This window comes from Falco peregrinus, chromosome 18, assembly GCF_023634155.1.
Source record: "Falco peregrinus isolate bFalPer1 chromosome 18, bFalPer1.pri, whole genome shotgun sequence".
NCBI classification, from domain to species: Eukaryota; Metazoa; Chordata; class Aves; order Falconiformes; family Falconidae; genus Falco; species Falco peregrinus.
The window spans coordinates 182,221-194,409 of record NC_073738.1 but is presented as its reverse complement, the minus strand read 5'-3'; the positions used below and the strand labels follow the sequence as shown (position 1 = coordinate 194,409).

The 12,189-nt window shown below is 50.2% G+C and overlaps 1 protein-coding gene and 1 long non-coding RNA gene across 35 annotated transcripts in view; one reads left to right on the top strand and one right to left on the bottom strand.

Moving 5' to 3' along the window:
* Positions 1-6,430, bottom strand: part of LOC106112343 (endoplasmic reticulum-Golgi intermediate compartment protein 3-like) — a 152,117-nt gene extending 145,687 nt beyond the window's left edge. For 5 of the 34 annotated variants that reach the window (XM_055789799.1, XM_055789792.1, XM_055789798.1 and 2 more), the window contains exons 1-3: positions 6,300-6,430; positions 5,473-5,520; positions 4,033-4,213 (exon numbers count right to left, since the gene is read on the bottom strand). In XM_055789799.1, the coding sequence (XP_055645774.1) occupies positions 4,033-4,213; positions 5,473-5,520; positions 6,300-6,422 (352 nt within the window). In that variant the 5' untranslated portion in view covers positions 6,423-6,430. Of the gene's footprint in view, positions 1-325; positions 1,078-2,835; positions 4,214-4,520; positions 4,721-5,432; positions 5,521-6,299 lie in introns of those variants that run through there. The other 29 variants (XR_008744634.1, XR_008744638.1, XR_008744639.1 and 26 more) reach the window with 19 other exon arrangements.
* Positions 6,431-6,623: 193 nt separating this feature from the next.
* LOC106112336 (uncharacterized) lies at positions 6,624-8,850 on the top strand. The gene is made up of 4 exons (XR_001226554.3): positions 6,624-6,728; positions 7,689-7,825; positions 8,088-8,222; positions 8,338-8,850. It is a non-coding gene; the product is annotated as an uncharacterized LOC106112336 (long non-coding RNA).
* The last annotated feature ends 3,339 nt before the right edge of the window (positions 8,851-12,189 follow it).

Here is a 12,189-nt window from a genome sequence, read left to right as displayed (position 1 = left end):
AAGTAACAATTAACTAATAAAAACTAATTCATAATTATCATAATGTTCATCATAGCAGCAATGCATTATATAATTATTAAGAGCTAATGATTAACAGCTTTAACAAGTAAATAACCCCTATTGGCTACAGAATAGAGTTTGCCACCGATGCTTTTACTGAGCAGCATTGAGCAGCATTACAGCAGTGTGCTCTAAGGAGCTCAATGGCAACGCTAGGAGGCAAGTACTGAAGTTATAAACCTAAAGAAGGGCTTCTAATCACCAAGATTTTATACATTCCTACACAGGCAGAATGTACAGCAAGCTGCTGTAACACAAAACCTACATCCCTAAGCACATGTTAATACATTTTAAGGTATAGACATCGGCTGTCCCTCATTATGATCCTAAAATACTGGGCAGCTGCAACCCCCTCCATTCCCCTGCAATTACATGCCTGTGATTAACAGAGGACCCGGAAAGAAGAAAGAGGTTCCATACTGACTATGACATGCAGAAAAGCTATAGTAAATACCGAGTAAGTAACCAGTTTGGATCAGTGTGGGTGCTGCTGAGATGCTATATAAATCATCTTCCCGTTAAAAAAATGACTTTGAGGAAATTAGTCTGAACTGAGAACCATTATATCAGACTTCTGCTCAGTACACCAATTTCCTTCATCTTGATACTAGAATAAAAAGTTTCAGGCAATAATCAGAAACCCCCCCAATCCTTTTCAGATGTGCACGCTGAGAGTAAGGGCTTCTGGGAGCGCCTCTTCCTCTCCACTGACCGGGAAGGGGCTTGGATGGCTTTCAGGCATTTGCACCGTCGTGTCTAAGTGAGGATGAAGCTTTAAGCTATGCAAAACTATGAAATCTACGGAGGATAAATGAAATGGACTTGAATTTACGTAAAGGCTCATACCAACCACCGGGACAATGTATCTGGAGGAAATACCTTGGCTGATCAAGCAGCAAAAGCTGCTGCACGGCAGGCGATCTGAGCAATGACTCCGATTCTGACTGAACAGGGTAAGGCTGAAATCCCAGATGTAACTCCTTTCTATGAAGATCTACCTGAAGAAGACAGACAAACCTGGGAGAAATTGGGAGCACAACAACGTGAGGGACAGTGGCTATTTGGAAGTAAAAACCGCTACTTCCAAAGAGGTATTTAGGACCTATCACTCACTGGCAGCACAACAGAGCTCACGGATTTTGAGAGCAATACTTTCTGGCCCTCCAACAGCTGTGGGCAACCCCTGGAATTTATGCAGCAGCCAAAAGAATTGGTGAGAGCTGTCGGCTACATAAGGATCTGCCTCTTTAAGAAGGAAGACGCTGCTAGGAAAGCCACCTCCAGCGATGAAGTATCCTTTTCGAAACCTTCAGACTGATTATGCCGAAATGCCTAAAGTAATGGGGTTCACATACCTACTTCCTGTTGTTGATCAATTGTCAGGGTGGGCGGAAGCTTTCCCTACTCAGAAAAATGACTCAAAAGCAGTTGTTAAAGCTCTCTTAAAGGAAATTATTCCTAGATATGGAGTTCCAGAGCTATCTGACAGGGGACCTCATTTTTTTTGCAGCTGTATTAAAACAGATCTATCATTCATTAGGAATTTGATCACAATTACATACTCCCCATCATCCAGAATCCCCAGGACAGGATGCAGAATCTCAGGAATAGAACTCTCAAAGAGAAATTAGTCACAGTTTGTAAACAGACTGGGTTAAAATGACATGAAGCTTTAAATTTGGGTTTATGGGATATAAGAAACACTCCCAGGCAGCCAACTGGAGTTTCTCCTGCAGAAGTTATTTTTGGAAGGATTATAGCAGTACCGGGAACTTATGTCCCAGCAAAGATAAGTTTGTCGGATGGAGGTAAACAAGGTAACCCAATATTTATTGTATTTGCAGAATTCTTTCTCAGATTTGAGAAACCATGCATATTGGTATCAAGGAATTAACATCTCAGTTCCCCGACCTATCAAGGTGGTTAAAGAAACTGATCACTACAATACCTGTTGTGATTTCTGTAGTTGTGTCTGCGATTGCACTAACGCGATGTTCTGTAACTTGTGTGACTGGCTTAGCAGCAAAATTGCAAGAAAGAACTTGGAAATATGTTAGCTATTAAACTATTGCAGGTATGCAATAATAAAACAAAAGGAGGAACCTGTTAAAAGAAAACGGATTTTGAATTAAGAAATTTAAAGTGCTGAAGCAGCTAAGTGGCAGAACCAGGCCTCGTCCCTAGCATAACCCTAATCCAAGGCTGGTTTAAAACCCAGTCCAGTTAATCAGCGGGAGAACAGAGAAGCAACAGATGATCAGTTTGTGCACACAGATGCTCTCAGAAACACAGGCGTTTTTAGAAAAACTGGCATATATGAATAGGAATTGCTTGTTCAAAGACTAAGCGTGCTTGAAGGAGTGTGTGAGTTAAAGCAGGCAGACAAGAAGATCACGATCTGAGGAGGAGCCTGGAACAGAGGCAGAGACTGGTACCGAACAGATGAATCAACTGGGACAGAGTCAGGTGATAGATTTGCAGAACTGACAGGACCAAAGGAAACTTCTAAAAACTTTGGATGTTGACTAATGATCTGGTAAGTGTAAGCTGGGCTGTATCCCTTCGTTCTCTGCCACTCACTGGGGTGGTGGCCCAGCTCTGAGTTGTGACTAAATCAAGCCTAGCAGTACCCACGTCTGTGTAAATTTTTCCTTTAGCAGTCAATACCGCTATAGTTGCCATTTAAATAACTGACTAATTAGTGTTACTAATAGAAACTGATAAGCATAGAGTTTCATGAAGATGGGTGGACACCTCCAATCTAACTTGCCACACCTGTGGTGGAAATCAAACTAGCCGTATACTTTTTCCAGACAGCAGAAGAAATTGCTTGTTGCATGCAATGCAATTTGATCGCTTTCAAAATGCCTCTCCTGGATGAGACTGCTCCCTCCAAGTTTCCCTTCCTCTCCGTTGATAACGTAAGGAGCAGGAGCAACCGGTTCAGACCGAGTAATCCCAGTGGAGGCTGGCAACACAAGTAAGGCAGGAGGCCTACATGTGTTAACAGAGAATTAGATACAGAAAAGTGGGGTTTGACCCCAGACATTACGTTCGTAACGCCACAGCCTCCAAATACAGAAAGGCTGCTAAGCGACGCAACAGTAAGAACGCTATCACCACACTTCTGTGACAACAGGAGAAGCTCTTGTACCCACCCACTGTTCAGCTCTTGGCTTAGTTTAGCCTTTCAGCTTTTAAGAACAGAAAAGTTAAATCTGAGTTACAACAAACCAGCAAATTTAGTTCATGCCAATACACAGAACCACACTATCTCCCAGAACAGATAATAAGGACCTCACACTTTAGAAAGACAAAGTCGGGACAGCATTACTGTTAGATTGCAACACTACCAGAATCATTCCCAGTTTGTATTGAAGTACAACAGTAAGTCATAACATGTAAAAAAAATGCAGAGGAGAGGTTAATGTAGCCAAGGACCATTTCAACTTGTAACTGATCAATCAACTGAAGTCTATGAATCGGGTATGCATTAACACACACAAAGCAAACTTAGTAAGATGCAAGTTTAGGCTTAAGGGTCAAGTCAGTGGAGCCTTCCCTGGAGAGAGGCTCTTCAACCAGCTCGTCCCATTTGTCAGCCTCCTAGGCTTTAAAGATGCAACCAAAGTCAAGTTCCGCCAGAGCAGCTGCTTGATTTCTAGTAGGAAAAGCCCGTTCACTCAGCAGCTTTGCTCCTGAAATGCATCAGTGAGTCCTTGTCCCAATTTCAGAGTGACTAGGCAAAGACTTGCCTTGCAAAGGTACCGAGTGTAATATACATACACACAGAGAGGAGCTTGTCTGATCTGCCAGTGTAATACATTTGTGTCCTATAAACTCTTCAAGAGTTTGTGGTGTTTAAAACGCTGTGAATTCAGCCGTCCCTTGTTCCCACAAAGGTCATAGCAGGCATACGGTGATGAAAGGCTACGAGAGCATCCATCCAAGAATGGCAGAACAGCATCTTACAGTGTCTCTCAGCTTCTGGAGTCACACGGTTGGCAGCTTTATCCAAGCGTTGTTTAAACGGCTTGTGCTCTATGTCCTGCTGCTGCTCTCCCGTTACATCCGTGGCATTGGTGCTCAAATCTGAAAGCAGTGAACAAGGAAAGCGGTCTATGAACACACAAGTGTTATGGCCTGTGGCAAGCTGAGGAAACGAAAAGACAGAATCTTTCAGCCAGCAGGGTAAGAACGTGCCAACCGGGAGAGCGTGTACAGCTAGGACCAAGTGACCGACAGGGAATAAAACGCAAGGTGCCGCACGCTAAATGGTCCTCCCAGGTACAGGGTTTCATTTGGTGTCCCAGAAGGACCGTTTCCAACTTCCAAGAAAGCGTTACCCTGAAAGGCAGAGACGCTTAAGGCAAAAAGCCAAAAGCAAACCCCTCAAAGCCCAGAACCATTTTCAGGAACACAGGAGTTAAGCCTAAAATTGGTTGAAAGCTGCCTCCTACCTCTTCCCCCGCCACCTTTCCCTCTTTAACATCAGCACATTTCCTTGTGATCCCTTTTCACAAAAAAGATTGAGGTCTGTGGTATCAGCTTGGTACCAAAGCACCACGATGCGCTTGCTGGCTACACGCTCTCTTAGCAGGCTGACAGCTTCCCCGCACACAACAGCCGAGGCTTCCAGCCTCTCTGGCCTTCCCACGCCCTGTGAAACGTGAGGAAGGCAAAGACCGATAACATCTCGGGGGGTCGGGAGGAAGTCAAGATGCACTACATCTAGAGCCCAACGCATTACCCAAAGGAATTACCACAACTGAACAAGAGGCAGGAACGATCGGTAGACAGGCAGATAACATGCACGGCAGCGACACCCAGTCAGACTTGAAGGACTTCCAGTCACTTCATCCCGCAACTTTGTTTCGAATTTAGTTAAAAGGTAATCAGATTCTTAACGCTCATTCTGCTTTTATAACTTCTGGAGAAAGGCCAACACGTGGCATTGGCATTACAGTCAGAATTCAAGTACAAAAATCACAGCAAAGCTGTGCCTTGCCAAGTGACTTCCAAAGCAGGCTCTGGAGCCTTTCAACAATACAGTCAGATCTGGAGTCCCAAGGGAACTCTGTGCCAGCTCCGTCAGTGCGACTGAGCTCTCTGACCAAGTACACCGTCCTACAGAAATGTAAGTGGGTTTATGCCTCAGGTTCATTTACAATCTAGAAAAATAATACTGCCCGATTGGACGTGCTGGCTTAAGCACCCAGCAGGCCTGGCTGCGTAACCACGAGGGACCAACAATTCCTCCCTGGCTGTTGCCCAAGCAGCAGCGCAGCACTCGGAAGCAGCGGGCACACGGAGCCTTGCGGGCCCTCGGCGAGTACAAAAGTTATCCCTCCGTAGTCAGCAGTCCAACTCACAAGCACGAGGCACACGTGGAAAAGTAACATCTAGACTGACCTTCAGTGTAGCTCCCCTTGATTTGTCAACGTACAATTCCGGATGAACCTAGGTACAAAGAAAAACCAAAAGAGCCCCGTTTCACTGGGAAGCAAACCCAAAGGCCTCTTCCCCTCGGCTGCTCCGGCCCAGGAGCTGACTGTCACAACAAAGGATCAGCGAGACACCTGAGCTGCCGCCTCCCAACCCTCCCCCGTAGTTAAACGCTTGCCCTTTGTAATATTTTTTAGGGAAATCAGCTGTCGGGGGGGAGGAGTGGGGATCCCACCGCCGGCTTTCTTTCCTTTCCCTTGCCCGCTCGCAGGGGCGGGCAGAGGCTCCTGAGCCGCCCCCCCGCCACAGCGTTACCGCAGCCCCCAAGGCAGCCCCTGCGGCCCGCGGGGGCCGGCAGCCCCAGCCCGCTGCCACGGCACCGGCCAGCGGCTGGGGGAAAGACAAAGCCCCGCGCAGAGCTGCGGCGGCTGCAGCGCCGGAGGCGGCGGGGGGGCGGCAGGGCGCCGCGGGCCGACCCCCCTCCCGGGCCCCGCCGCCGCTCCTCGCCTCCTCGCTGAGGTAGCGGCGCAGCTCCGAGAAAAAAAAAAAAAAAAGGCAGCACCGCGACCGCGAGCAGCCCGCTGACCACCGTCACTGCCGGCGAGACGAGAACCGCCGGCAGCCCCGCCGGTCCCGGGCCGGGCCGCCCGCCTCAGCCCGCCCGCCGCCGGCACCAGGCGCTCCCTGCCGCGGCCGAGCGCCGGCCCGATACGTCCCCCCCGGCCGGCCGCTGCCCGACGGCCACGCCCGGGCTCGCCCACCGGCCCCCGGCAGCCCTCAGCCCGCCCGCTCACCCAGCGCCGCCGCACGTCCCGGCCCGAAAGGGTTCCGGGCTCCCGGCGAAGGCCCCGCACCGCCACCGCCGCTCCAGCGGGCCGGAAATGAACCCACCTTCCGGGGCCGCACGCGTAGCCCATACGTGTGCGTAGCCGGAAACCCCGCCCCAAGGCATCAAGCCGATTCTGCGCATGCGCTGCCCTTAGTTTGGCTGGAGCTATGGTGCCGTCTAGCGAAAAGAATTGGGTACTGCAGCGCCCGGTTGGTAACGTACTTCTGCTGTCGCCTGGCGGCCGAAAATCGGCACTGCAGCCTTGGCGCCGCGCATGCGCGGTGGCGCGTCCCCCCTCGGCGTTGTCAGGAGGCTGCAGCTTTGTTTTGCCAAGGCTGAGTGAATGAAGGCATCGTGTCCTGCAGATCTGTAGGAGAGATACCTCTATAGCAAGGTACAGGACAACCTTAAAAGTACAGAAAGCTAAACCTCCCACAAATTTCTTCATGGGACTGCAACACAGAGAGCTTTTTGTCTGGATTGCGTCACTGCTGCTATTAGCTTCAGGATCGAGTGCTTCCAGCATTGCACCTTCTTCCCTGTCCTCAGCAGATCTTTGTTTCGGGGTTTGGCCCTGCTGTTTCATGAGCTGTACCCTTCTAGGCTTGGTTATCAAGTGTCAGGGTAGACTCTTGTTCTTGCACGATGTTACTGCGGTGGCTGGGTGAGTCACATGTGGACGAGTCCCAAGTGCAGGCATGGGGAGGTGACAAGTCCTGGTTATTCTGCCCTGACTCCTGAAAGAAAGAAACCCCTTCAGTCTCCTGAATTTGGGCAGAAAGGAGTGATGGAAAGCAGCTGCATACTTGTTAATTTTCAGGGATTGGTGCAAGAACGATCTTTTGCTCTGTTCCCTCAACTAAAATGTTTTGCAGCTGTATGAACAGGCACACAGCAGCTCTGGTTTTGCCTTGCTTTTTTGCAGTGAATGCTTGTTGTATTTAATCTGCTGAGCTGTTATAAGCAATCTTCCTGCAAGTGAGACACTTGTGAGTGGCTGAGCTGAGATTTCCAGGTTCCTAATCAGAGGAAAGGCTGTTCCAGCCAAATCTGAGTTGGGCTCCTGATTGCATCCTGATAGAAAAGGTTTGTCATCCAGTGGAAAAAACCCAGAGTTGCTGTTCTATCGAGTGTTAGGGATACATCAGCTGAGCAATTCTTTGAGCTTAGTACGTGTTATGGCTCTGCTTTTCTGAGCCCATGAGCTGCCTTTGCTTATGACTGGCCCGCCTGCTAGTTAAAGATCTAGTAGTTCCTTAAAACAGTGGCACTTACTGTTCTTTTACTGACTCTATGTCCTTAGTTTTGAGAACCTTGGTGGTTCTTCCATCTTAATATTCAGCTTCTCTGGCAGGTATGTAACCAGGGGCTTCTCTGCCCGCTGTTCCCCAGCAGCACCCCATGTACAGAGAAACGTGCTGGTGTTTATGGCATGGCCTTGGTGACTGGCTGCCTTGGCGCTGTTGGCTTACAAGAGACCATGAAGAAGAGGTGGGTGTCTTATGACATGCGCAGGACCAAAGATAACGGCTGCTAAAACGGGTTGCTTTTATTTCCATGGGATTATTGGTCTGTTGCCCGTCTTCTGGCACTTGTATGTGCAAGGCAGATAACCTCAATGTCTTTCTGCTGTACACTGGCTTTCCTTTTTGGTATGAAGCAGCTGGCATTTTGGTCTCAGACAATAGTTCAACAGATGGCTGCTTAAAACCAAAAAACACCCCAAAAAAGGAGACTTTTTCTTTATTTCAAGGAGTCAAGGACTTTGAAGGCATTTACAGCTGAGGTTAACTTCCAGAACAAGGGCTGCAGAATCACAACACACAGTATTGCTTGGAGCCTGTGCTGTAGCTGAAGGCAAACGCGTGTCTGGTGACCATAAAGGCAGGTAAAAGCTTGTGTGACCCAGAGAAGTGGGAAACCTCCATCCTGGAGATGTAAACTGCTGGACACATCCCCGCACAGTCTGTTCTAACTTTGAAATTGTTCATTTTGTATGGAAGGGTTAGACCAAGAGGCATCCAGAGTCCTTTCCACCTGTATTTTTCTGTGGTTCTGTGCCTGATCCCACTGACCTGTGTGGTTTGCTTTACGAGGAGTGAAAGAAAGAGAAAAAAGCATTAGGAAACATGTAGAAATGGAGCAATATTCCTGTGTGCTGCAAGCTCTGCCGGGGAGCAGATGCTAGCTGCCTTTTTTCTTCCGGATGAACGTATTTAACTGCAAAGACAACTGCTGTTGCTGTGGCGTTGCCAGATGGAGCTGCACATGGACTTGGGGCAAGTGGGAATGTTGAGGGGTGTGGGTAACTGGCTAGCTGAAAAGGGTCACATAGACATAGTCCAGCTGGCTGGACAAAAATGCACATCGCTCTCAGCTTAGCTGAAGTAAAGCAAAAATACACTGTCTTTGGCTGTCCTTGTTACACAATAACAGGAAGATTTTGGTGGGAAAAGAATGTTGCAGGTGGGAACAGGTAACTACAGAAGAGAAACAAGGGGCGGGCTTGGTATTTAGGCAACTAACCAATAATGAGCTTAACTTTTGTAATATGTCTGAGCTAATTATAACAAGGCATAAAAGGTGACTGTAAGAGACAATAAACGAAGCCTGCTGATCACTCATATTGAGTGACTGTGTCTTCCCTCCGTCGCGACAGAGGGGGACATCTGGGAGGGCAGGGAGTCCCTGCTGGTAGCAGCACTTGCCCTGCCAGGGGACGGAGCAGGGCTCTGGGAGGGGGTGCTGGGGAGTCCCTTGTATCGCTTGCCTGTGACAGGCTTGCCGGGATGACGACCGTAATGAGAGGAGGTTTCTTCTTGGGCACGCATCCCCAGGAGAGGCTGCACTTGAGACCTGACCTTTGTTTTCCTTTCACGCCGGGTGTTTCTGGGCCGTGAGATGTTGCTGTGGGCTCAGGTGGGCAGGTGAGGAGGGATGCGTTCCCAGGGGGCCGGGGGGTGCAGCAGGAGTTGTGCTCTCTGGGAGACAAACCAGCTTTGTGGGCCCAGCGTAGCAGGACTAACGATGGGCATTTCTGGAGGGTTTGCGCCTTCAGGGCTCTTGGCAAATGTTCGGTTAGGGATGGGTTAGGGTTAAGGATTAGGGTTCGGGTTAGAGTTAGAGTTCGGGTTGGGTTTAGGGTTAGTGTTCAGGTTAGGGTTAGGGTTCGGGTTAGGGTTCTGGTTCGGGTTAGGGTTTGCGTTTGGGTTCTGGTTCGGGTTAGGGTTCCCGTTAGGGTTCGAGTTTGGGTTAGGGTTTGCGTTTGGGTTAGGGTTCTGGTTAGGGTTAGGGTTCTGGTTTGGGTTAAGGTTCTGGTTTGGGTTCGGGTTTGGGTTAGGATTAAGGATTAGGGTTAGGGTTCGGGTTAGGGTTAGTGTTCAGGTTCAGGTTCGCCTTCAGGTTAGGGTTAGGTTAAGGGTTAGAGTTTGGGATAGGGTTCGGGTTAGGATTAGGGATAGACTCAGGGTTAGAATTTTAGGGTTAGGGTTAGGTTTGGGGTTCCGGTTTGGTTTCAGGTTTGGGTTCGGGTTAGGGTTAAGTTTAAGGATTAGGTTTAGGGTTTAGGTTAGGGTTCAGGTTCAGGTTCGAGTTAAGGTTCGGGATAGGGTTTGGGCTAGGGTTAGGTTATTGTTATAGTTCGGGTTTCGGTTAGGGTTCGGGTTGGGTTAGGGTTAGGTTTTGGGTTTGGGTTCAGGTTAGACGCTTAGGGTTAGGGTTAAGGTTAGAGTTAAGGTTCAGGTTAAGTTTAAGGTTAAAGTTTAGGGTCAGGGTTACGGTAGGGTCAGGGTTAGCGTTAGGTTTTAGGTTTAGGTTAGGGTTATATTAGGGTTAGGGCTAGGTTTAGGGGGGTTAGGGTTAAGGTTAGGTGGTTTCGGTGATTGCCCTGCTGGGTTAGGGGGGGAGGGGGGTTGGAGGGTGTGGGGGGCCCTGCTATGCCGGCATCGAGCTTCTCGGGGGATTTGGTGGCTTCCCAGCCGGGTGAGGAGGGAGAGGCGGGGGAGGGGGGTGAAGGGGAGGGAGGGGGGGGATGGGGGTGAGGGCGGCATTGAGCCTGTCAAGGGGGTTCGGTGGCTGCCCTGCCGGGTGAGGGTGGCAGTGGGGGGCCCCGCTAGGCCCACATCGAGCCCGTCAGTGGGCATCAGGTGGCTGCCCTGCTGGGTCAGGGCGATAGTGGGGGGCCCCGTTAGGCCGGCATCGCGCCCGTTGGGGTGGTTTGGTGGCTGCCCTGCCGGGTCAGGTCGGCGGTGGCAGGCCGTGCTCGGGCGGCATCGAGCTCGTCGAGGGGGTTCAGTGGCTGCCCTGCCAGGTCAGGTCAGCGGTGGCGGGCCGCACTAGGCCAGCATCGAGCCCGTCCTGGGCGTTCGGTGGCTGCCCTGCTGTGTCAGGGCGGTGGTGGAGGGCCCCCCGCTAGGCCGGCATCGAGCCCGTCGGGGGGGGTTCGGTGGCTGCCCTGCCGGGTGCGGGCAGTGGTGGGGGAACCCCACTAGGGCAGCATCGACACCGTCAGGGTGGTCCGGTGGCTGCGTTCAGGGGGGAGGGGGGGCGGTGGGGGCCCTGCTAGGGCGGCATCGAGCCCATCGGCGGGGTTCAGTTGCTGCCCTGCTGGGGGAGGGCGGCGGCATATAAATTACACAGACACAAAAGTGGGAAATAGCTTTTATTCACTTGGTTTTGCATTCATACAGTTATTAATACACATGTACAAAAGAATTCACCTACAAGACCCTCACTCAGGCAGAACAGCTAAGCGAGGCAACGCACCTCATCAGTCCTACCACAGGTTAGCTACAGCGATGAAGAACGATACCTATTCCAGTTGCCCCAGCATGTCACTATCCTCCAGACGCGCAGGCACTGGGGAGCCCCTCTTGCAGCGAGGATTTGGAGAGCCTCTCCCGGCAACGGGGAAGTGCTGCGCAGGGCGTCCCCTCGTAGCTGAGGTCTCCAAAGTCACTGCAAGAGGGTCCAGCTTTTGAACTATAGAACAAACAAGCTCACCTCATTGCAAATGCGGAAACACCCGGTTTCGCTTGCCTCTCAGATCTCACCAAAGCCTGGCCAGGGCTCACAGACGACCTGAGGGAGATTCCTGTATCTACTGCATTTTCACCACCCGGTTCCAAATGGGGCCAAACAGCTGGATCCACGGCCTTGGTCACCCGCCACAAAACAAGGAAGGATGTGCTACCTCTTTCCTCATGATTCTAGTTTAGCTAAGCTATACTTTGCGCTAAGGATCATTCATAGGACGCCAAGGACCACGCACATTTTGCTACATAAATATATATACACACACCCCTCTGTGTTTTAGGGCCTTACCTTACCACAGTTAGGGCCCGCGCTGAGTTTCAGTACTTCAACTTCCCTTGGATAGGGCCTACACCGAGTTGTCAGGCCTCTGCAGAGTTTTTGCCCAGAAAAACTTACCTTATTTATGGCCTTTGCTGCATTTAGGATTTAAAAGTACCTCATTTAAGGCCCTTGTCAAAATTTAGGGCCAAACCACGTTTCAGGACTTGAACTTCCCTGCATTAGTGCCTGCGCCGAGTTTTCAGGCCTCCACTGAGTCTTCGGCCAGAAACTTGAAATATTTATGGCTTTTGCTGCATTTTAGGGCCTAAACATACCTCATTTAAGACCTTCATTGAGTTTCAGGGCCTAAACTTACCACAATAAGGGCGCACGTGGGGTTTCAGGACTTCAACTTCCCTCCGTTAGGGCCCACACTGAGTTTTCAGTCAGAAAAACTTACCTTATTTATGGCCTTTGCTGTGTTTTAGGATTTAAAGTTACCTCATTTAAGGCCCTTGTCGAGATAGACGGCCTAAACTAACCTCAGTTTGGGTCTGTGC